The sequence below is a fragment of the Liolophura sinensis genome, unplaced genomic scaffold (genome assembly GCF_032854445.1).
Source record: "Liolophura sinensis isolate JHLJ2023 unplaced genomic scaffold, CUHK_Ljap_v2 scaffold_14, whole genome shotgun sequence".
In the NCBI taxonomy this organism is placed as follows: Eukaryota; Metazoa; Mollusca; class Polyplacophora; order Chitonida; family Chitonidae; genus Liolophura; species Liolophura sinensis.
In genome coordinates, this window is record NW_027017953.1 from 687,912 (window position 1) to 713,347 (window position 25,436).

The following is a 25,436-nucleotide window of genomic DNA, read 5'->3' on the forward strand; positions in this document are numbered from 1 at the left end:
CCCACTGTAGAATTTGAAATGCTGTGATTGGTCAATATTATTACTTCCGGCTGATGAAAGTTTGAAGACAACAGCAACAGCACTGGCATCGACATTTTATGGGGGAAAATTGTTAACACATTAACATGCCAAGCGGAGAGAGTGAAAAGAAAGAGTTGAACGAAAGGATCGAGTCATTCGTGAGTGATCTGAAACAAGGGTGAGTAAATTCAGCTCAAAGACGAAAAACATTTGTATACTGAAGTATCATAGGAGCTTTCGTCCAACGTGGTATCACCACACAATATGTCCTACATGTATATGGGAGTCGGATCATTGTAAGGAAGACTAGTTAATACGGTACAGAGAAGAAACAGTACTTAGTATTTATTTTATTTTTCATTTAATCTCAGAACCATGTGGTTATAATTGCTTTCCAAACCCAAAACGATGAACTCGTGTTTTATTATGGCAGTATTTATTTATTTCTTTGATTGGTGTTTTACGCCGTACTCAAGAATATTTCACTTATATGACTGCGGCCAGCATTATGGTGGTTGGTAACCGGGCAGAGCCTGGGGGAAACCCACAACCATCTGCAGGGAGAGATAATGTCTGTAAGTTTTATTTGTACAAGAAAATATAAGTGTACTGATCTCGTGAACATATCTCCCGCGATCGACTTACTGAATATGAAGGTTCAGTGAAGTACCCCAGCATACCTGATAAATACCCCAGCATACCGGATAAATACCCCAGCATACCTGATAAAAACCCCAGCATACCCAATAAATACCCCGACAGACTTGATAAATACCCCGACAGACTTGATAAATACCCTAGCATACCAGATAAATACCTCGACAGACTTGATAAATACCCTAGCATACCTGATAAATACCCCGACAGACTTGATAAGTACCCTAGCATACCTGATAAAAACCACAAAAGACTTGATAAATACCCTAGCATACCTGATAAATACCTCGACAGACTTGCTAAATACCCAAGCATACCTGATAAATACCCCGACAGACAAGATAAATACCCTAGCATACCTGATAAATACCTCAACAGACTTGATAAATACCCTAGCATACTCAATAAATACCCCGACAGACTTGATAAATACCCCAGCATACCCAATAAATACCCCGACAGACTTGATAAATACCCTAGCATACCTGATAAATACCCCAACAGACATGATAAATACCCCAGCATACCTGATAAATACCCCAGCATACCTGATAAATACCCCGATAGACTTGATAAATACCCTAGCATACCTGCTAAATACCTTGACAGACTTAATAAATACTCCAGCATACCCAATAAATACCCCAGCATACTCAATAAATACCCCAGCATACCTGATAAATACCCCAACAGACATGATAAATACCCCAGCATACCTGATAAATACCCCAGCATACCTGATAAATACCCCAACATACTCAATAAATACCCCAGCATACCTGATAAATACCCCAACAGACATGATACTTAGCCCCAACAGACATGATAAATACCCCAGCATGCCTGATAAATACCCCATCATACCTGATAAATACCCCAGCATACCTGATAAATACCCCAACAGACATGATAAATACCCCAGCATACCTGATAAATACCCTAGCATACCTGATAAATACCCCGACAGACTTGATAAATACCCAAGCATACCTGCTAAATACCTCGACAGACTTAATAAATACTCCAGCATACCCAATAAATACCCCAGCATACTCAATAAATACCCCAGCATACCTGATAAATACCCCAACTGACATGATAAATACCCCAACATACTCAATAAATACCCCAGCATACCTGATAAATACCCCAACAGACATGATACTTAGCCCCAACAGACATGATAAATACCCCAGCATGCCTGATAAATACCCCAGCATACCTGATAAATACCCCAGCATACCTGATAAATACCTCGACAGACCTGATAAATACCCCATAAATACCCCAGCATACCTGATAAATACCCCGACAGACTTGATAAATACCCTAGCATACCTGCTAATTACCTCGACAGACTTAATAAATACTCCAGCATACCCAATAAATACCTCAGCATACTCAATAAATACCCCAGCATACCTGATAAATACCCCAACAGACATGATAAATACCCCAGCATACCTGATAAATACCCCAGCATACCTGATAAATACCACAACTGACATGATAAATACCCCAACATACTCAATAAATACCCCAGCATACCTGATAAATACCCCAACAGACATGATACTTAGCCCCAACAGACAAGATAAATACCCCAGCATGCCTGATAAATACCCCAGCATACCTGATAAATATCCCAGCATACCTGATAAATACCCCAGCATGCCTGATAAATACCCCAGCATACCTGATAAATACCCCAGCATACCTGATAAATACCTCGACAGACCTGATAAATACCCCATAAATACCCTAGCATACCTGATGAACACCTCGACAGACATAATACTTAGCCCCAACAGGCATCATATATATCCCAACTGACCTCATGAATACCCCAACCGACGTGATAAATACCCCAACATACCTGATAAATACCACAACATACCTGATAAATACCCCCAACAGACATGATAAATACCCCAACTAACCTCTTGAATACCCCAACCCACATGATAAATACACCAACATACCTGATAAATACCCCAGCATACCTGATAAATACCACAACAAACGTGATAAATGCTTTAACAGACCTGATAAATAATCTGCAAATTTCCAGGTTGTGTTCTAAGACACATGTCGTAGAGGTTCTAAGGCAAAGGCCCTAACACTTTGCCACAGCCAATTCCTCTAGCCTCATTTGAGGCTAATATCAGCATGAGGGGGTTGACAAAGTGCTACTTGTCCTAGTGTCACTTTACCGGCCTGGATAGCACAGTTGGTAGAGCGTTCGCTTCATGAGCGGTAGATCCAGGATCAATCCTGGGTTGAGTCACCTAAGACTTTAAAAGGGGAAGTTGGAACTTCCTCGCCGGGCATTCAGCATAATGGGGGTAGTGCAATAACTGGTTGACCCGTATCAGTATAATGGCTCGGGTAGGGCAACTTACTTGCCTTCGGTAAGTCATCTCAGTGCACTTCTAGTGAAGCAGCACTAGATAAAAGAGTGATGGAAATCCGTCCTGCAACAAGGAGGCACATTACACATACATGCACCCTAATGATTCCTTCGTCGTCATATGACTGAAAAATTGTTGTGCTATGACATTAAACCCCAAGCACTCACTCACTCACTCACTCACTAGTGTCACTTTAATGATACACGGAGCACAATAATGATGTGACCTGCGATGAGGAGACGCCATTATGGTCTGGCAAAGGATGATCAAGGAAAGGGACTGATGAACTTCCAAAAAACAATAGAGGAGCAAAACTTTTGCTTGAATCCAGAAAGAGCTCTTCCCATCTTGAACTTGCGTCACTTGTGAACTGTGTAGCGCTATACATGTATGTAGGCCTATTCATGATTCAGATTAACAGGATTGTATAGAGACACGAACTGGATATACCATTATCTGCATTGTTTTTACAGAACCTTTCATGGATCCTACAATGTGGCCTTGAAGACGGTGAATTTATTAATCAGTGTTATAGGCCAGAAGAAATGGACCAATGCTGGGTAAGCTTGAAATGCCACCAATCATGAAGGGATTGGATCTTTACAGGGAAAGTAAATTTCCTGTAATGAATTATTGAAAAAGAAACATAATACTGTGTTAAAGTGTGGCTTATTTTTTTTTTTTTGAGAATTACATTTTATCCTTAGAGCTTTAGATGTTTCATTTCTTTCTTTAGTTTTTATTCTGTTATGTTAACAGTAAATTTACCAGAAAACCTTGTATCTTAGTGACAGTTATCTGATCACATACTCCATGACCGTAGGACTCTAGAAACTGCATGAACAAAGTAATGCCTAATGCATGCACCTGAACTGTGTCATAATACTACAGCTTTTAAAATTCATGGTCGCCACGATATTGTTAAAATACTGCTGAGGCGTTAAGCCATAATCACTCATTCAACGCGTTCATGGCATTACACAAACAATCAAATAAATAAATGAAATCAAAAGATGCATGAAGAAAACAGTGCAAATGTGCAGAGATGTATGTTATAACAGAATATCTTCAGTATACGTTTGATCTGCCGTGACTATATTACTGTATCAGGGAGTTGATGGAATCCGTGAGAGAGGAGGGAAAACGGATGATGGCTGCCCAGTCCTCGGAGACGGCTGTAGGAAACATGGCACGAAGAGTTCTGAAGATCATCAGAGAGGAATATGCCACGTAATGTTTCTACTTCATGTTTCCTTTGCATTCAGGGTTTAAATCACCCCTGATATTTAACTCCGTGACATGAGTTACATAGTGATGAGTGTGCTGTAAAACATAGGACTTGCCTGTTTATAGCATTCCAGTGGCATGTAGAACTGTGAGGGTTTGTGTGTATGCCTCACTGCTGGCAGATGTTTTAATGCATCTTGAGGAGTTTAATCAGCTTTGGATCAGTAGATAAGATTTGTTGCAGCAGCTTCCCTGCCCCTCTATTCCCAGAGATCTCATTTTGTAAGCAAAAACTACTTTAGCTTGCTGTAAAACAGTGAGGTAATAAGTTTCTGAATAATTTTGACAATGTACTTGATGTGGCCTAATGATGAGGTATTCGATGTCTTGTTGTTCTGGCCTAATGATGAGGTATTCAATGTCTTGTTGTTCTGGCCTAATGATGAGGTATTCAATGTCTTGTTGTTCTGACTTCAGATCTAAAGGGAAGTCAGAAGAGGGAGATCCCCAGGAATCTTTACAGGTGAGCTATGTGTCATACACAGGTCCACTGTACAGGTAAGCTGTGTGTCATATGCAGGCCTGCTGTACAGGTAAGCTTTGTGTCATACACAGGTACAGTGTACAGGTCAGCTTTGTGTCCACTGTACAGGTGAGGTTTGTGTGATACACAGGTCCACTGTACAGGCGAGCTTTGTGTCCACTGTACAGGTGAGGTTTGTGTCATGCACACGTCAACTGTACAGGTGAGTTTTGTGTCATACGCAGGTCCACTGTACAGGTCAGCTTTGTGTCATACACACGTCCACTGTACAGGTGAGGTTTGTGTCATGCACACGTCTACTGTACAGTTGAGCTTTGTGTCATACACATGTCCACTGTACAGATGAGGCTTGTTTCATACACACGTCCACTGTACAGGTCAGCTTTGTGTCATACACAGGTCCACGGTACAGGTGAGGTTTGGCGTCATACGTAGGTCCACTGTACAGGTGAGCTTTGTGTCATACACACGTCCACTGTACAGATGAGGTTTGTTTCATACACACGTCCACTGTACAGGTCAGCTTTGTGTCATACACAGGTCCACGGTACAGGTGAGGTTTGGCGTCATACGTAGGTCCACTGTACAGGTGAGCTTTGTGTCATACACAGGTCCACTGTACAGGTGAGTTTTGTGTCATACACACGTCCACTGTACAGGTGAGCTTTGTGTCATACACAGGTCCACTGTACATGTGAGGTTTGTGTCATGCACACGTCCACTGTACAGGTGAGCTTTGTGTCATGCACATGTCCACTGTACAGGTGAGGTTTGGTGTCATACGCACGTCCACTGTACAGGTGAGCTTTGTGTCATACGCAAACCCACTGTACATGTGAGGTTTGTGTCATACACAGGTCCACTGTACAGGTGAGGTTTGTGTCATACGCAGGTCCACTGTACAGGTGAGCTTTGTGTCATACACAGGTCCACTGTACAGGTGAGCTTTGTGTCATACGCAAACCCACTGTGCAGGTGAGGTTTGTGTCATACACACGTCTACTGTACAGGTGAGTTTTGTGTTATATGTAGGTCCACTGCACCGGCCTGCTTTGTGTCATACACAGGTCCACTGTACAGGTGAGCTTTGTGTCATACACAGGTCCACCCTACAGGTTAGCTTTGTGTTGTACATGCACAGGTCCAGTCTACAGGTGAGCTTTGTGTTGTACATGCACAGGTCCACCCTACAGGTGAGCTGTGTGTTGTACATGCACAAGTCCAGTCTACGGGTGAGCTTTGTGTTGTACATACATAGGTCCACCCTACAGGTTAGCTTTGTGTTGTACATACATAGGTCCAATGTAATGGTGAGCTTTGTGTTGTACATGCACAGGCCCAGTCTACAGGTGAGCTTTGTGTTGTACATGCACAGGTCCACCCTGCAGTTGAGCTTTGTGTTGTACATGCACAGGCCCAATCTACAGGTGAGCTTTGTGTTGTACATACATAGGTCCACCCTACAGGTTAGCTTTGTGTTGTACATACATAGGTCCAATGTAATGGTGAGCTTTGTGTTGTACATGCACAGGTCCAGTCTACAGGTGAGCTTTGTGTTGTACATGCACAGGTCCACCCTGCAGGTGAGCTTTGTGTTGTACATGCACAGGCCCAATCTGCAGGTGAGCTTCGTGTCATACACAAGTTAAATCTACACAGCACAAAAGCATGAAATGAAATTACATAAATAACTATTTAAAATGAATGTGAATATATGTAATAAATAGAAAAACACACTTCTGGAAAATTGATCACTTGGAGAAAGAATAGAATTAAAAACTGGAATAATTAATATATGTATAACCAAAGTTAAGACAGGAAAGATGTAAGATTAGTGTAAGTCATGTATATGTGGGATTAGTGAAAGTCATGCAGAATTAGTGTAAGTCATGTAGGATTAGAGTATGTCTTGTAGCATGGTAAAGGATGAAATATGCCTTATGTTAACTGTTTGTGTTTTCAGAAACTACTACTGGCAGAAGGCAAGATTGATGACTACTCAATCACCTTTCAAGATCTCAAAGTATGTTTAGTACAGTTTTTTACTTGCAGTGTTTTCTTCATTGAGAACTAAAACCACTCTTTCCTGTCAATCATGAGATGGCAATTCAGCTAAATGCAGAATAAACTTAGCAAAACTTTCCAACAATATGATGGCGGATTTTTCAATGTGCTTTTAGGTTAGCATCACATTGCTGCAGTCATATAATGAGGGTCTCACTCATGATATGAAAGCATGAGGCAGAGGTGCGTACAGTGTAGCTGCGTACGTGGGAAGGTCTGCCAACAACATGCGGATGGTCATTGGTTTCTCCCAGTTCTTCCTTGTTTCCTCCAATAATGCTGTTAGCCTTCGTTAAAGTGAAATATTCTGGAATATGACATAAAACATCAATCAAATAAATAAATGAACAAACAAACAATGTAGCTGTGTGCAGCCTCAAATTCAGGTCAATATGTAGTTATCTGCCCTTGAGTGTTCCACAGATGTCTTTGGTTGAAGATGACCATCACTTCATTGTCCCCAGTTATGAAAGCGTCACATCATTACAGCTGTGAGATAGGAAGATCAATACTAAAGGATGTATTTTACATTTGTTTTTTGACAGGGCTGTATAATTGATGCAGTTAGTGAGCTGAAAACAGAATTGGAAACAAGGTGAGTGTCAGCACAGTGTTATCACAATTGTACAAAGTCTTCACTTTGAACTGCGTGGATACTTTAATGAGGGAGTGAGTTATGATCTTATCTGAACTTTGCTGGAGGGAGTTATGATGTTACCTGAACTTTGATGGGGATGGTTAGTCGACAAAATTCTACAGCATAGAGGGTAAAACCAGAGCAGCGATGATGGTGTGATAGCTGGCAAATGATCACATGTAACCAGTGAAACCCGGCTACAGCATAGAGAGTAAAACCAGAGCAGCAAGACGGTTAAACCCGGCTGCAGCATAGAGAGTAAAACCAGAGCAGCAATGACGGTTAAACCCGGCTGCAACATAGAGAGTAAAACCAGAGTAAAACCAGAGCAGCAATGACGGTTAAACCCGGCTACAGCATGGAGAGTAAAACCAGAGCAGCAATGACGGTTAAACCCGGCTGCAGCATAGAGAGTAAAACCAAAGCAGCAATGACGGTTAAACCCGGCTGCAGCATAGAGAGTAAAACCAGAGCAGCAATGACGGTTAAACCCGGCTACAGCATAGAGAGTAAAACCACAGCAGCAATGATGGTTAAACCCGGCTACAGCATGGAGAGTAAAACCAGAGCAGCAATGACGGTTAAACCCAGCTACAGCATAGAGAATAAAACCAGAGCAGCAATGACGGCTAAACCCGGCTACAGCATAGAGAGTAAAACCAGAGCAGCAATGACGGTTAAACCCGGCTACAGCATAGAGAGTAAAACCAAAGCAGCAATGACAGTTAAACCCGGCTACAGCATAGAGAGTAAAACCAGAGCAGCAATGACGGTTAAACCTGGCTACAGCATAGATAGTAAAACCAGAGCAGCAATGACAGTTAAACCCGGCTACAGCATAGAGAGTAAAACCAGAGCAGCAATGACGGTTAAACCCGGCTACATTATGGAGAATAAAAGCATGGCAACAATGACGGTTAAACCCGGCTACAACATGGAGGGTAAAACGAGAGCAGCAATGACGGTTAAACCCAGCTACAGCATGGATTGTAAAACGAGAGCAGCAATGACGGTTAAACCCGGCTACAACATGGAGGGTAAAAGCATGGCAACAATGACGGTTAAACCCGGCTACAACATGGAGGGTAAAACCAGAGCAGCAATGACGGTTAAACCCGGCTACAGCATGGAGGATAAAAGCATGGCAACAATGACGGTTAAACCCGGCTACAGCATGGAGGGTAAAACGAGAGCAGCAATGACGGTTAAACGCGGCTACAGCATGGAGAGTAAAACCAGAGCAGCAATGACGGTTAAACCTGGCTACAGCATGGAGGGTAAAACCAGAGCAGCAATGACGGTTAAACCCGGCTACAGCATAGAGAGTAAAACCAGAGCAGCAATGACGGTTAAACCCAGCTACAGCATAGAGAGTAAAACCAGAGCAGCAATGATGGTTAAACCCAGCTACAGCATGGAGGGTAAAACCAGAGCAGCAATGACAGTTAAACCCGGCTACAACATGGAGGATAAAAGCATGGCAACAATGACCGTTAAACCCGGCTACAACATGGAGGGTAAAAGAATGACAACAGTGACAGTGTGCTAGTTGGCAAATGATCACATGTAACTGGTGAAACATGGCTACAGCCTAGAGAGTAAACCATATGGCCTCTTGTTTAGTTACCGTAGTTAAGATTTTGTTCTAGGTCAGTGGTGTTAATACTTTTGGCAGTCTGATTTCCTCAACCCATAAATCTGGCCTCTATCTCATGAGTAAAAGAATTATTGAGTATGGCATTAAACCAGAATTGAACAAATGAATGAACAAATGAATTTGTCAGAGAAGGACATGAATGAATGAATGAACATTTGTCAGAGAAGGACATGAATGATGAATGAACATTTGTCAGAGAAGGACATGAATGATGAATGAACATTTTTCAGAGAAGGACATGAATGATGAATGAACATTTGTCAGAGAAGGACATGAATGATGAATGAACATTTGTCAGAGAAGGACATGAATGAACATTTGTCAGAGAAGGACATGAATGATGCTGAATTCATAGGACCTAGTCACAGCAGGGGAATTAGTGCCTGGAATTTCCCGTAAACTTAACAGGATTTTACAGTAATTTACATATACTTTCATATGATGTTTTCACCTGCGCTGTAATACAACAGGGTGATAAAAAAGGTGATGGAACATGTCTTACTGGTTCAGTGTACAATTGTGTTGTTTTTGTTGTCCAGTGGTGATACGATAGCCTCCCAGGCTCATGTCTTCCTGGATCAGTGTATAATCGAGTTGTTGTTGTTGTCCATTGGTGATAGGATAGCCTCCCAGGCTCATGTCTTACTGGATCAGTGTGTAATCGTGTTGTTCTTGTTGTCCAGCGGTGATAGGATAGCCTCTCAAGCTCATGTCTTACTGGATCAGTGTATAATTGTGTTGTTCTTGTTGTCCAGTGGTGATAGGATATCCTCCCAGGCTCATGTCTTACTGGATCAGTGTATAATTGTGTTGTTCTTGTTGTCCGGTGGTGATAGGATAGCCTCCCAGGCTCATGTCTTACTGGATCAGTGTATAATTGTGTTGTTCTTGTTGTCGAGTGGTGATATGATAGCCTCCCAGGCTCATGCCTTACTGGATCAGGGTACAATCGAGTTGTTCTTGTTGTCCATTGGTGATAGGATATCCTCCCAGGCTCATGCCTTACTGGATCAGTGTATAATTGTGTTGTTCTTGTTGTCGAGTGGTGATACGATAGCCTCCCAGGCTCATGCCGTACTGGATCAGTGTGTAATCGTGTTGTTCTTGTTGTCCATTGGTGATAGGATAGCCTCCCAAGCTCATGTCTTACTGGATCAGTGTATAATTGTGTTGTTCTTGTTGTCCAGTGGTGATAGGATAGCCTCCCAGGCTCATGCCTTACTGGATCAGTGTATAATCGTGTTGTTCTTGTTGTCCAGTGGTGATAGGATATCCTCCCAGGCTCATGCCTTACTGGATCAGTGTATAATTGTGTTGTTCTTGTTGTCCAGAGGTTATACGATAGCCTCTCAGGCTCATGTCTTAATGGATCAGTGTATAATTGTGTTGTTCTTGTTGTCGAGTGGTGATAGGATATCCTCCCAGGCTCATGTCTTACTGGATCAGTGTATAATTGTGTTGTTGTTGTTGTCGAGTGGTGATAGGATAGCCTCCCAGGCTCATGTCTTACTGGATCAGTGTATAATTATGTTGTTGTTGTTGTCGAGTGGTGATAGGATAGCCTCCCAGGCTCATGTCTTACTGGATCAGTGTATAATTGTGTTGTTGTTGTTGTCGAGTGGTGATACGATAGCCTCCCAGGCTCATGTCTTACTGGATCAGTGTATAATTGTGTTGCTTTTGTTGTCGAGTGGTGATATGATAGCCTCCCAGGCTCATGTCTTACTGGATGAGTGTATAATTGTGTTGTTCTTGTTGTCAAGTGGTTATACGATAGCCTCTCAGGCTCATGCCTTACTGGATCAGTGTATAATTGTGTTGTTCTTGTTGTCGAGTGGTGATATGATAGCCTCCCAGGCTCATGTCTTACTGGATCAGTGTATAATTGTGTTGTTCTTGTTGTCGAGTGGTGATAGGATAGCCTCCCAGGCTCATGCCTTACTGGATCAGGGTACAATCGAGTTGTTCTTGTTGTCCATTGGTGATAGGATATCCTCCCAGGCTCATGCCTTACTGAATCAGTGTATAATTGTGTTGTTCTTGTTGTCCAGTGGTGATAGGATAGCCTCCCAGGCTCATGTCTTACTGGATCAGTGTATAATTGTGTTGTTCTTGTTGTCGAGTGGTGATATGATAGCCTCCCAAGCTCATGTCTTACTGGATCAGTGTATAATTGTGTTGTTCTTGTTGTCCAGTGGTGATAGGATAGCCTCCCAGGCTCATGTCTTACTGGATCAGTGTATAATTGTGTTGTTCTTGTTGTCCAGTGGTGATAGGATATCCTCCCAGGCTCATGTCTTACTGGATCAGTGTATAATTGTGTTGTTCTTGTTGTCCGGTGGTGATACGACAGCCTCCCAGGCTCATGCCTTACTGGATCAGTGTATAATCGTGTTGTTTGTGTTGTCCAGTGGTGATAGGATAGCCTCCCAGGCTCATGTCTTACTGGATCAGTGTATAATTGTGTTGTTCGTGTTGTCCAGTGGTGATAGGATAGCCTCCCAGGCTCATGTCTTACTGGATCAGTGTATAATTGTGTTGTTCTTGTTGTCAAGTGGTTATACGATAGCCTCCCAGGGTCATGCCTTACTGGATCAGTGTATAATCGTGTTGTTCTTGTTGTCCAGAGGTTATACGATAGCCTCTCAGGCTCATGCCTTACTGGATCAGTGTATAATTGTGTTGTTCTTGTTGTCCAGTGGTGATAGGATAGCCTCCCAGGCTCATGCCTTACTGGATCAGTGTATAATTGTGTTGCTCTTGTTGTCCAGTGGTGATAGGATAGCCTCCCAGGCTCATGTCTTACTGGATCAGTGTATAATTGTGTTGTTCTTGTTGTCGAGTGGTGATAGGATAGCCTCCCAGGCTCATGTCTTACTGGATCAGTGTATAATTGTGTTGTTCTTGTTGTCGAGTGGTGATAGGATAGCCTCCCAGGCTCATGTCTTACTGGATCAGTGTATAATTGTGTTGTTCTTGTTGTCCAGTGGTGATACAATAGCCTCTCAGGCTCTGGAGCACATCCATTCTAATGAGGTGATAATGACTGCTGGTAGATCACAGACGGTGGAAGCATTTCTCAAAGTAAGTCCATGGAAAACATACAGTTATGTGTCATTTCAAAACTGATTAATTTTTGGGGTGTGGGAGAAAGGCGGGACTTTGTGGCAGAGGTGGTTAGCACACCAGTACGGTGCAATAACCCAGGATCCTCTCACCACTGTGGTCACTGTGAGTTCCAAGTCCATAACTGGGAAGGTCTGCCGGTGACCTGCAGATGATGGCGGGATTCCACCGGGCTCTGCTCAGTTTCCTTCCACCATAATGCTAGCCGCCGTTGTATATGGAATATTCTGGAGTGCAATGTAAAACCGATCATCCGATTTTGTGAGTGCGGTACTGCTCCAGTAGTATAACCGATTGACTTAAAACTTTGAAGTAAAATTGCCCCATATCTGAAGTTATCAGTCCTGCAAATTGTTTTTTTCTAAGTCATCTGGTTTGGCAGCCATATTGGAGTGAGTTGCAAATCACTTTAACATCTTCTCAGGAACCACTGAACTGATTATGGTATTAGGCTTCATGCTTTCTGCTGCACTGTCCATGATTTCCCCAAAAGGTTGGGCGACTACAGACAGCTATGCTGTCTTCTATTTGATAGTGTAGAATGATAACTACAACAACAAATGACATGGACGCTGGCCGAAACTGCTTTGCAGTTCTAGTTAATGTATATTTTTTATTTATCTTTCAGAAATGAAATATATGCCTTATTTTTCCATTATCTTGTTTTAAAGAATGCTGCTAGGAAAAGGAAATTCCAAGTGATTGTTGTGGAGTGTGCACCCTTCTTTCATGTAAGTTTCCTTGTGTTGGTCACTGTGATACTGTAGATGGAGTGTTTATAAAGAATTCCTCAGACATAGCTCATAACAATGATTGTAAATGTTTGATATGAAAGATATTACGACAGAAATCAGTACCACAGATATTTTTCATTTTTGGGGTATATTTGCTGTCTTGCTTATTTGTTTTATTTATTTTTTTGATTGATGTTTTACACTGTACATTGCTTATTTGAACACTAAGGACTTGACATAAATTGGATATACATGTGGAGTATAAGAAACATTACATTTGTTGCAGCCTTTAACTCAAAATTACCCCGTCATGGTTTGCTGTATTTAAGAGAGCCAGGTCAAGAGTGTCGTTGAAATATAATTGAGAGTAAGAGCTTAAGCGACCACATGATGGCCGCCAAATGCTCATCCATGTATATAACTGGTGTTATCTGACCAATTTACCTTTGTTACGATTTCGTTTTAACCGTTCATGTAAATGCTTAGATAATAGCACCATTGCTCAAGCAGAATCAGATTAATAAGAGAAGCAGTGATGTTGGTGTGCTATTTATGACACTTTACTGGTGTAGGATTATTACAAATTGTTGCTAGGATTAGGGTTGTTCTAATTAGGATTTTGAACACAAATCACCTGAACACTTAAGTCCATGAACTAAATATACATAGCAGTTGTTCATTCTGAAAGCCTTATTGGTCACATTCTTAGTATACCTGTGACGGTTCAGGCTGCAGTCAGTTGTGAATATTTCACTCCAGTTAGAATGAGTTTTACGTATAAAGATTACCCTGCTGTTCTGTGTTGTACAGGGTCAAGAGCTGGCCGTCAGCCTGGCTAAACATGGCATAGAGACAACGGTTATCAATGACTCAGCGGTTTTTGCTGTGATGTCACGTGTCAACAAGGTTATCATAGGCACACATACTGTCATGGCAAACGGCGGGTAAGTTGTACAGAAAGGACACTCGCTCTTCACTGACAAGTCAAACATTTGTGTACAATTGCTGTTTGATTGTGAAATGACTATAATCCAAGTGATCATTACACAAATGTTACAACATCAGAGCAGTCTCCTTCCCAAGACATTATTGGGTCAGAATGTAACTAGCACCTGTGTTCTTGGTGAAGTCACTGTAGACTCCAGATGCAAGGACGTTTGAAGAAAATAGCTTCTCTTGAGCCATTTAGCCTACTCTGTGCAATGTAACCACCAAAGCAACATAAAACAAAACTTGATTCTGTGATAGTTATACCCATGTGCTCTTGTGTACATGGAAATACAGTAGAAATGTAAAACCATGTACACTTGATGGCGTGGTAGTTATACCTATCTGCTCTTGTCTACATGGAAATACAGTAGAAATGTAAAACCATGTACACTTGATGGTGTGGTAGTTATACCTATGTGCTCTTGTGTACATGGAAATACAGTAGAAATGTAAAACCATGTACACTTGATGGCGTGGTAGTTATACCCATGTGCTCTTGTGTACATGTAAATACAGTAGAAATGTAAAACCATGTACTCTTGATGGCGTGGTAGTTATACCCATGTGCTTTTGTGTACATGTAAATACAGTAGAAATGTAAAACCATGTACACTTGATGGCGTGGTAGTTATACCCATGTGCTCTTGTGTACATTGAAATACAGTAGAAATGTTAAACCATCTACACTTGATGGCGTGGTAGTTATACCTATGTGCTCTTGTGTACATGGAAATACAGTAGAAATGTAAAACCATGTACACTTGATGGTGTGGTAGTTATACCTATGTGCTCTTGTGTACATGGAAATACAGTAGAAATGTAAAACCATGTACACTTGATGGCGTGGTAGTTATACCAATGTGCTCTTGTGTACATGGAAATACAGTAGAAATGTAAAACCATGTACACTTGATGGCGTGGTAGTTATACCTATGTGCTCTGGTGTACATGGAAATACAGTAGAAATGTAAAACCATGTACACTTGATGGCGTGGTAGTTATACCCATGTGCTCTGGTGTACATGGAAATACAGTAGAAATGTAAAACTATGTACACTTGATGGTGTGGTAGTTATACCCATGTGCTCTTGTGTACACGGAAATACAGTAGAAATGTAAGACCATCTACACTTGATGGCGTGGTAGTTATACCCATGTGCTCTTGTGTACATGGAAATACAGTAGAAATGTAAAACCATGTACACTTGATGGCGTGGTAGATATACCCATGTGCTCTTGTGTACATGGAAATACAGTAGAAAGGTTAAACCAAGTACACTTGATGGCGTGGTAGTTATACCTGTGTGCTCTTGTGTACATGTAAATACAGTAGAAATGTAAAACCATGTACACTTGATGGCGTGGTAGTTATATCCATGTGCTCTTGTGTACATGGAAATACAGTAGAAAGGTTAAACCAAGTACACTTGATGGCGTGGTAGTTATACCTGTGTGCTCTGGTGTACATGGAAATACAGTAGAAATGTAAAACCATGTACACTTGATGGCGTGGTAGATATACCCATGTGCTCTTGTGTACATGGAAATACAGTAGAAATGTAAAACCATGTACACTTGATGGTGTGGTAGTTATACCTATGTGCTCTTGTGTACATGGAAATACAGTAGAAATGTAAAACCATGTACACTTGATGGCGTGGTAGTTATACCCATGTGCTCTTGTGTACATGTAAATACAGTAGAAATGTAAAACCATCTACTCTTGATGGCGTGGTAGTTATACCCATGTGCTTTTGTGTACATGGAAATACAGTAGAAATGTAAAACTATGTACACTTGATGGCGTGGTAGTTATACCAATGTGCTCTTGTGTACATTGAAATACAGTAGAAATGTTAAACCATCTACACTTGATGGCGTGGTAGTTATACCTATGTGCTCTTGTGTACATGGAAATACAGTAGAAATGTAAAACCATGTACACTTGATGGTGTGGTAGTTATACCTATGTGCTCTTGTGTACATGGAAATACAGTAGAAATGTAAAACCATGTACACTTGATGGCGTGGTAGTTATACCAATGTGCTCTTGTGTACATGGAAATACAGTAGAAATGTAAAACCATGTACACTTGATGGCGTGGTAGTTATACCTATGTGCTCTGGTGTACATGGAAATACAGTAGAAATGTAAAACCATGTACACTTGATGGCGTGGTGGTTATATCCATGTGCTCTGGTGTACATGTAAATACAGTAGAAATGTAAAACTATGTACACTTGATGGTGTGGTAGTTATACCCATGTGCTCTTGTGTACATGGAAATACAGTAGAAATGTAAGACCATCTACACTTGATGGCGTGGTAGTTATACCCATGTGCTCTTGTGTACATGGAAATACAGTAGAAATGTAAAACCATGTACACTTGATGGCGTGGTAGATATACCCATGTGCTCTTGTGTACATGGAAATACAGTAGAAAGGTTAAACCAAGTACACTTGATGGCGTGGTAGTTATACCTGTGTGCTCTGGTGTACATGTAAATACAGTAGAAATGTAAAACCATGTACACTTGATGGCGTGGTAGTTATATCCATGTGCTCTTGTGTACATGGAAATACAGTAGAAAGGTTAAACCAAGTACACTTGATGGCGTGGTAGTTATACCTGTGTGCTCTGGTGTACATGTAAATACAGTAGAAATGTAAAACCATGTACACTTGATGGCGTGGTAGATATACCCATGTGCTCTTGTGTACATGGAAATACAGTAGAAAGGTTAAACCAAGTACACTTGATGGCGTGGTAGTTATACCTGTGTGCTCTGGTGTACATGTAAATACAGTAGAAATGTAAAACCATGTACACTTGATGGCGTGGTGGTTATATCCATGTGCTCTTGTGTACATGTAAATACAGTAGAAATGTAAAACCATGTACACTTGATGGCGTGGTAGTTATACCAATGTGCTCTGGTGTACATGGAAATACAGTAGAAATGTAAAACCATGTACACTTGATGGCGTGGTAGTTATACCTATGTGCTCTTGTGTACATGGAAATACAGTAGAAATGTAAGACCATCTACACTTGATGGCGTGGTAGTTATACCTATGTGCTCTTGTCTACATGGAAATACAGTAGAAATGTAAAACCATGTACACTTGATGGCGTGGTAGTTATACCTATGTGCTTTTGTGTATATGGAAATACAGTAGAAATGTAAAACCATGTACACTTGATGGCGTGGTAGTTATACCCATGTGCTCTTGTGTACGTGTAAATACAGTAGAAATGTAAAACCAAGTACACTTGATGGCGTGGTAGTTATACCTGTGTGCCCTTGTGTACATGGAAATGCAGTAGAAATGTAAAACCATGTACACTTGATGGCGTGGTAGTTATACCCATGTGCTCTTGTGTACATGGAAATACAGTAGAAATGTAAAACCATGTACACTTGATGGCGTGGTAGTTATACCTATGTGCTTTTGTGTATATGGAAATACAGTAGAAATGTAAAACCAAGTACACTTGATGGCGCGGTAGTTATACCCATGTGCTCTTGTGTACATGTAAATATGGTAGAAAGGTTAAACCATGTACACTTGATGGTGTGGTAGTTATACCTATGTGCTCTTGTGTACATGTAAATATGGTAGAAATGTAAAACCATGTACACTTGATGGCGTGGTAGTTATACCTATGTGCTCTTGTTGACATTTAAATTCATTTAAAAAATAGCGCATAATTCCTGATGAAAGAAGTGTACTATGGTAGATTTATAATGAAGAATAAAGTAAAAAATGGGTGGGTCATATTTGTCAAATAGAACTCTCTGTTTATGCTTATGCTTGCGAGATATTAGAACTTCATTTTTTATACGCTCCTGCCATTTGGAAGAGCGTAATATGTTATAGCGAGTTTGTCTGTTTGTCTGTCTGTATTCATGTCCGAGCTATAACTCCAACTGTTTTCTGAGTAACTGTTATTTTTGGCGGATACATACTTACACACATGATGATGTGTTGTGACTCACATTTGTTCATTTACGCCATAGTCATGGTTACCAGATTGCCAGTTTCCCTTTATGTATCATATTGCTAGATATGATTTCGTGTTCGGGCTATAACTCCAACAGATACAGAGACACACAGATGAGGATGTGTCGCGACTCATGGTAACCAGATAGCCATTTTCCCTATATATACTATATAGATAGATATGATTTCGTGTCCGGGCTATAACTCCAACAGTTTTCAACATTGCGTTTTAATTTTTGGTGGATACAGAGATACACAGATGAGAATGTGGCGCGACTCATGGTAACCAGATAGCCATTTTCCCTATATATGCTATATAGACAGATATGATTTCGTGTCCGGGCTATAACTCCAACAGTTTTCCACATTGAGTTTTAATTTTTGGTAGATACAGAGATACACAGATGAGGATGTGTCGTGACTCATGGTAACCAGACAGCCATTTTCCCTATATATACTATATAGATAGATACGATTTCGTGTCCGGGCTATAACTCCAACAGTTTTCCATATTGAGTTTTAATTTTTGGTGGATACAGAGATACACAGATGAGGATGTGTCGCGACTCATGGTAACCAGACAGCCATTTTCCCTATATATACTATATAGATAGATATGATTTCGTGTCCGGGCTATAACTCCAACAGTTTTCCACATTGAGTTTTAATTTTTGGTGGATACAGAGATACACAGATGAGGATGTGTCGTGACTCATGGTAACCAGATAGCCATTTTCCCTATATATACTATATAGATAGATATGATTTCGTGTCCGGGCTATAACTCCAACAGTTTTCCACATTGAGTTTTAATTTTTGGTGGATACAGAGATACACAGATGAGGATGTGTCGCGACTCATGGTAACCAGATAGCCATTTTCCCTATATATACTATATAGATAGATATGATTTTGTGTCTGGGCTATTACTTCAACTGTTTTCTGCGTAGAGTTTTAATTTTTGGTGGATACAGAGATACACAGATGAGGATGTGGCACGACTCATATTTGTTTATTTGTGTTGTTGTCATGGTTACCTGATTGCCATTTTCCATATATATACTATATAAATAGGTATGCTTTCATGTCTCAGGCTAGAACTGTAACTGCTTTTTACATACAGTTTTAATTTTTGGGTGGATACATACACAGATGACGATGTGTCGTGACTCACATTTGTCCATTTCTGCGGTTGTCATGGTTATGAGATTGCCATTTCCCTACTATATTAATACTATATAAATAGATATGATATCGTGTCCAGGCTTCAACTCCTACTGTTTTCCGCACAGAATTTTAATTTTTGGTGGATACGTAGATACACAAATGATGATGAGTCACGACCAACGGTTGTCCTTTTCCGTGGTTGTCATGGTAACCAGATAGCCATTTTCCATATACATACCATATAAATTGAAATGATTTTGTGTCGGGGCTACATCTCCAACTGTTTTCTAGATAAAGTTTTAGTGGACACATTTGTCCACTTGCGGGGTTATCATGATAAAAACATACCTATCATCAACACCCATTAAGATACCCCTCATTCGTTACACTCACAACAATGCTGCTGCTATTTTTTTTTATACATTTGAAACAAATGCATTTGTTGGGGTGTATGTTGTGTTCATCTGAACTCTTGTGGTCTTTTGTCAGGCTGAAGTCCATTAATGGAACCCATGCTATTGCATTAGCAGCGAAACATTACTCTGTACCTGTAAGTATGAACAGTTTGTGTGTGCGTTCACATTTTACATTGAGCTAGAGGCCTCCACTACCAAGAAGGTTAGCAGGCCAGGGCGGAGCATTGACCCAGGAACCTCTCATCATTGCGGTGGTTGCGAGTTCACTTCCAGCTCAAGCTGGTCGCAGGTGTGAAGGTCTACCACCAACCTGTGTATGGTCATGGTTGTGATTTACTAGCATTAATTTGCTTTTCTGCATGGTATCTCATGGTGTATATTTGAGGTCTTCGTCATGTGTATATTTAAAGTCTTGTTCTTGGTGTATATGTGAAGTCTTGCTCACGGTGTAAATATGAAGGCTCTCTCATGTATATTTGAACTCTTGTCCATGGTGTATATTTGAAGTCTTGCTCATGGTGTATATAAAGTCTGTCTCGTGTATATTTGAACTCTTGTCGATGGTGTATATTTGAAGTCTTCCTCATGGTGTATATAAAGTCTATCTCGTGTATATTTGAACTCTTGTCCATGGTGTATATTTGAAGTTTTGCCCATGGTGTTTATTTGAAGATTTGCTCATGGTGTATATTTGATGTTTTTCTGACATTGTATATTTCAGCTGACTGTGTGTGCTCCAATGTTTAAACTATCCCCCAGGTACCTGTGCTCCTATGATCAGGTAGGCCTGCATGTAACGACTGGGTCAAAAACAGTCGGATTTATCTGATATACTAATAGATATACCCTGGATGTGTGAAAAAAGGTTGTTGTTTACATGGAATAAAGCAGACGACAAATATAGACAAAGAAACAAAATGGCTATTTTTTCTGTCGGAAGGAACGTTTACGGAGAAAAGTATCAGCTTTCAGATAATTTAAAGCCCATAGGGACGTTTGAATGCTACGCAATAAGAGATAATAATGTTTTCACAAAAATTTTTTTTTTTTACATACGGACCTGATAATTCTTCCTGCGAGTCTTTCTTTCAGCGGCCTCTCCTAAATGTCCTAGTTGACCACAAACCATGGTATGGCAGTCAACCAATGGGTCACAAACGATCGGATCCATGGTGTGTGATATTTCCCGCGATGCAAAACTTAGCCGCCGGTACACGAATCACTGAGTCCGGGCTATGACAGCCACAGTTCTTGCTGATGGCAGAGTTTCTGTGATGGACGCTATGTCTGTGACAGGTCACCGCAATGAATCCAGTGTACGGAGTTATGTCACCAAACCGTCCATTTCAAAATGCCGTGAAATCAGCAATACCCTGCATGCTTCAAGTGTGTTATCAGAAAATGCTGAAAGTGAAAATGGCGTTGAGTGAAAATACTCCCATGTCAGTCACGCCACTCTCAGTGCCCTACGCTGTCGACTGTAATGTTACACGTAACAGTAGCTGTACCATCCAAATGGCATGGCTTCACCTTCGACCTAAAATATAAACTCTTCCACATCGATTTGATGTAAAACTACCATTAGACTACCCTGACACAAACATAATTTCTTAAATTTAGGGGGAGGAGGTGACAAGCTACTAGTATAACTTAATGAGTATTCAGATATAAACGGTGGAGTTGTATTTATATCATGAATAATCCCAACCTTTCCCACAGCTCTGGGTATAGTCTTGGAAGTTTCCACTTGTTTAGGAGACTGGATCCGACCACCTGATGTTTTGGAAATTGTTTTTAATTCTACTCACAGTAAATGGGTTACGTGTGTTGCGTAAACCACTGAAACACATGACTACATGGCTTTACTGAAATGGTACAGTAGCAAAGTCCAAAGTGGTCTCACGAAAATTACAGTACATGCATTTCACTGGGCATGTGGCTGTATGTTACTTAATGGATCTCCGTCTGCTGGTCTAGATTCGGCAGGAGATTTGAGGCTCCAAGGGGTGGGTCAATGGAAATAAATGCATCTAGTTGGTCAGCATTGAAATCAGTAAGCTGTGAGTTACCTGTACACATTTACCATGAGTCCAGTTCATGGCAATTGGCTGTCAGACACATCTTGTATCTAGTTTCGGAAACTTTACTCAAATGCGTTTTCTGTGTTGAACTGAAGGTACTGTTATAAGGCAGGAAAATAGAATCTTCTGAAATGGGTTGTAATTCGATTGTAATGAAATAACACGTAACCTGTTTAGTGTGGACAGTTGTGGAATACATGTTTGTTGCAACTGTGGCTTGATACTTTATTCACTTGAATTCATGGGTAAAAACAAATGTGTGACTGGTTGGGAAATGATTAAACCTCACTGACTGGTTGGGAAATGTTTACGCCTGACTTGTTGGGAAATCGTTAAGCCTCACTGACGGGCTGGGAAATCGTTAAGCCTCACTGACTGGTTGGGAAATCGTTAAGCCTCACTGACGGGCTGGGAAATCGTTAAGCCTCACTGACTGGTTGGGAAATCGTTAAGCCTCTCTGACTGGTTGGGAAATCGTTAAGCCTCACTGACGGGCTGGGAAATCGTTAAGCCTCACTGACTGGTTGGGAAATCGTTAAGCCTCACTGACGGGCTGGGAAATCGTTAAGCCTCACTGACTGGTTGGGAAATCGTTAAGCCTCTCTGACTGGTTGGGAATCTTTAAGCCTCACTGTCAAGTACCGTAGTTTACCCTCATACTGTGTGGATTAGCAACCTAAGCCTTGTGAATTGTAATGGAGGGTGGGGGACTAATATCTCATATGTCATGCCGCCCCCCAACGCAGACTGTGCAGAAGTAACTGACGGGAGAAATTTATAGATCCTTTTACCCATGTTATTTCACCGGTCAAAAAATTTTTTTTTTGCGACGACCAATAGACCCAGCCAGACCATCGTTGGGGATTACTACACAACTGGGGTCTGATCACTCTCACTTGTGATCTTCTCTGGTAACTCAAATCGGCTAAGCTTTATGACCAGAAATTTTCAGCTAAACTGATTTACGTGATTTACAGTACTCATATGGGTCCTATTTTGTTATCAGCTTTTCTGATATTAGTCATCAACTTTATCATTGGCCTCCCCCATCCAGCTTGGTCAAAATACCCCCATGACAGGGCCCCTGCATTGTTAGTTTTGTTTTGGGTGGTGTGGACTGTTTTTTTATCTTATGGTTACCATACCAACGAGGACATTACGTTCATTTGTTCGTTTATGTTTTTCTGGCAGGATGCCTTTAACAAGTTCCTCAGTCCTCATGATGTGATGAACTTTTCTGAGGGGGAAATCCTGTCTAAAGTTCACATTCAGAACCCAGTGTTTGACTACGTGCCTCCTGAGCTTGTCACTCTCTTCATATCTAACATGTGAGTATCCACCCATAATCCCTACTTAGGAGAAATGCAGAGGGGAAACAGAGAATATGCTGTTCACCGTAAGTCATATGGTCAAATAAACTGTATATGGATTATAAACAGAAGTAAATGTAGACATATGTGTTGTTATTGTCTCAGTTTTATCAGTGTTTATGTGATTTGACTGTTTCAGAGGGGGAATTGCTCCATCATATGTTTATAGACTGCTAGGAGAGTTGTACCATCCTGACGATCACGAGTTATGACCTTGAGAAAAACACAAGGTCACAGAGAGAGGCCTCACACAGGACACGGATAGACTGGACACACGGCTCTACGGTGATCTGTATAAACTGTCAGTGCTTGTATGAATCTGCTGAACTGTTCTACTGCCATTAGAATTGCCATTAGATCTGTACACAACTCTCAACCCAGGAATGCTTTACCTGGTTACTGGATGGAATTAGGAACACAAGACAAGGAAAAATTGTCCTGCATGAACATCAACAACTTCAGACCCAGCACACAGCATCATGACAACTTTCTACTTTCAGATTTCCTCGTCTCAGCTGCATGTATGTGTAGTGCTCACAAGATTCCAAGCCAAAGTTGTCAAACTTGAAGCTGTTCATATCTGACAGACTGCTACTTGTGTAAAGGTGTGTAGATAACTCAGAAGATGGTCACACATATGTCAGACCATCCAATCAGCAGACGCATGATTGTCAAACAACAATATTCATAGTATGGGAGAGCTAAGTCATGAAGATAAACTTCTTACGGGAGAGCTCTCATGAAGATAAGCTTCTTACGGTAGAGCTAAGTCATGAAGATAAGCTTCTTACGGGAGAGCTCATGAAGATAAGCTTCTTACGGTAGAGCTAAGTCATGAAGATAAGCTTCTTATGGTAGAGCTAAGTCATGAAGATAAGCTTCTTAAGGGAGAGGTAAGTCATGAAGATAAGCTTCTTATGGGAGAGCTAAGTCATACTCAGGTGTTACTAAGTAAACTGGACACTGGACAGCTGGTTAAGTTGTGTTAGATTGAGTCTTGAAGAAACAAACCAAATTTCCCATCAGAATTACTCCACTTGTTGTTTCATAAATAGAGAGAGTTTCTTTGGGCATGATGGCTGTTTGACTGTCAGGAACACAGATTCTTCTCATCCGTGTAAGTGCCCACCACATATGGCAGTTGTCAATAAATTTGGCTCATTTCTACAGGTTGTTTATGTGTTTATGTGAGTCCCAGTCACAAGGTTGTGGGTTCAAATCCAGTCCCTTAAGTACAACGTTAAACACCAAACAAACACTCAAATCCAGTTCCTTCTGGTGCAGCTTAAGCTTTACCTCCTAGGTTGTCAGGTCCTGGATTCGTTGTTTTCCTAGGGCAGGTGTTGGTTTCTTCTTGGTTTTCAGCCAGGTTTCCTCACTGATCTGCTCAGTTTCATCTGGGATCTCTTTGGTTTCCTCTGGGATCCGCTCAGTTTCATCTGGGATGTGTTTAATTTCCTCTGGGATCTGTTTGGTTTTCTCTGGGATCTGGTCAGTTTCATCTGGGATCTGTTTAATTTCCTCTTGGATCTGGTCAGTTTCCTCTCGGATCTGCTCAGATTCCCCCATCCTCTGCTCAGTTTCAGCTGGGATCTGTTTAGTTTCCTCTGAGATCTGCTCAGTTTCATCTGGGATCTGTTTGATTTCCTCTGGGATCCGCTCAGTTTCATCTGGGATGTGTTTACTTTCCTCTGGGATCTGGCCAGTTTCCTCTGAGATCTGGTCAGTTTCCCCTGTCCTCTGCTCAGTCCCCCCTGTCATCTGCTCAGTTTCCCCCTGTCATCTGCTCAGTTTACCCCTGTCCTCTGCTCAGTTTCCCCTGTCCTCTGCTCGGTTTCCCCTGTCCCCTGCTCGGTTTCCCCTGTCCTCTGCTCGGTTTCCCCTGTCCTCTGCTCAGTTTACCCTGCATCTGCTCAGTTTCCCCCTGTCCTCTGCTCAGTTTACCCTGTCATCTGCTCAGTTTCCCCCTGTCGTCTGCTCAGTTTACCCCTGTCCTCTGCTCGGTTTACCCTGTCCTCTGCTCAGTTTACCCTGTCTTCCGCTCAGTGTCCTCTGCTTAGTTTACCCTGTCCTCTGCTCAGTGTCCTCTGCTCAGTTTCCCCTGTCCTCTGCTCGATTTCCCCTGTCATCTGCTCAGTTCCCCCTGTCCCCTGCTCAGTTTCCCCTGTCCTCTGCTCAGTGTCCCTCTGCTCAGTTTCCCCCTGTCCTCTGCTCAGTTTACCCTGTCATCTGCTCAGTTTCCCCCTGTCCTCTGCTCAGTTTACCCCCTGTCCTCTGCTCAGTTTCCCTTGTCCTCTGCTCAGTTTACCCTGTCTTCCGCTCAGTG

At 41.5% G+C, this 25,436-nt stretch overlaps 1 protein-coding gene across 3 annotated transcripts; it reads left to right on the forward strand.

Annotated features, from left to right (window-relative positions):
- The first annotated feature begins 40 nt into the window (after nucleotides 1-40).
- LOC135481227 (translation initiation factor eIF2B subunit beta-like) lies at nucleotides 41-24,275 on the forward strand. Of its 3 annotated transcripts, none has more exons than XM_064761053.1 (14): nucleotides 41-199; nucleotides 3,563-3,649; nucleotides 4,200-4,319; nucleotides 4,794-4,839; nucleotides 6,824-6,883; nucleotides 7,470-7,519; nucleotides 10,262-10,283; nucleotides 12,228-12,302; nucleotides 13,016-13,075; nucleotides 13,889-14,022; nucleotides 19,733-19,793; nucleotides 20,381-20,440; nucleotides 22,932-23,068; nucleotides 23,250-24,275. In XM_064761053.1, the coding sequence occupies exons 1-14, from the start codon at nucleotides 126-128 to the stop codon at nucleotides 23,320-23,322; spliced, it is 1,059 nt and encodes a 352-aa protein (XP_064617123.1). In that variant the 5' UTR covers nucleotides 41-125; the 3' UTR covers nucleotides 23,323-24,275. The 3 variants fall into 3 exon arrangements, with proteins under 3 accessions (XP_064617123.1, XP_064617124.1, XP_064617122.1); XM_064761054.1 differs by lacking the exon at nucleotides 10,262-10,283 and adding an exon at nucleotides 10,838-10,859; XM_064761052.1 differs by lacking the exon at nucleotides 10,262-10,283 and having other exon boundaries at nucleotides 12,206-12,302.
- The last annotated feature ends 1,161 nt before the right edge of the window (nucleotides 24,276-25,436 follow it).

Coding starts and splice junctions, on each gene's coding strand:
- LOC135481227 (XM_064761053.1), top strand. CDS start 126: ATGCCAAGCGGAGAGAGTGAAAAGAAAGAGTTGAACGAAAGGATCGAG. Junction 3,650..4,199: donor AAGAAATGGACCAATGCTGG/GTAAGCTTGAAA, acceptor TTACTGTATCAG/GGAGTTGATGGAATCCGTGA. Junction 4,840..6,823: donor ATCCCCAGGAATCTTTACAG/GTGAGCTATGTG, acceptor TTGTGTTTTCAG/AAACTACTACTGGCAGAAGG.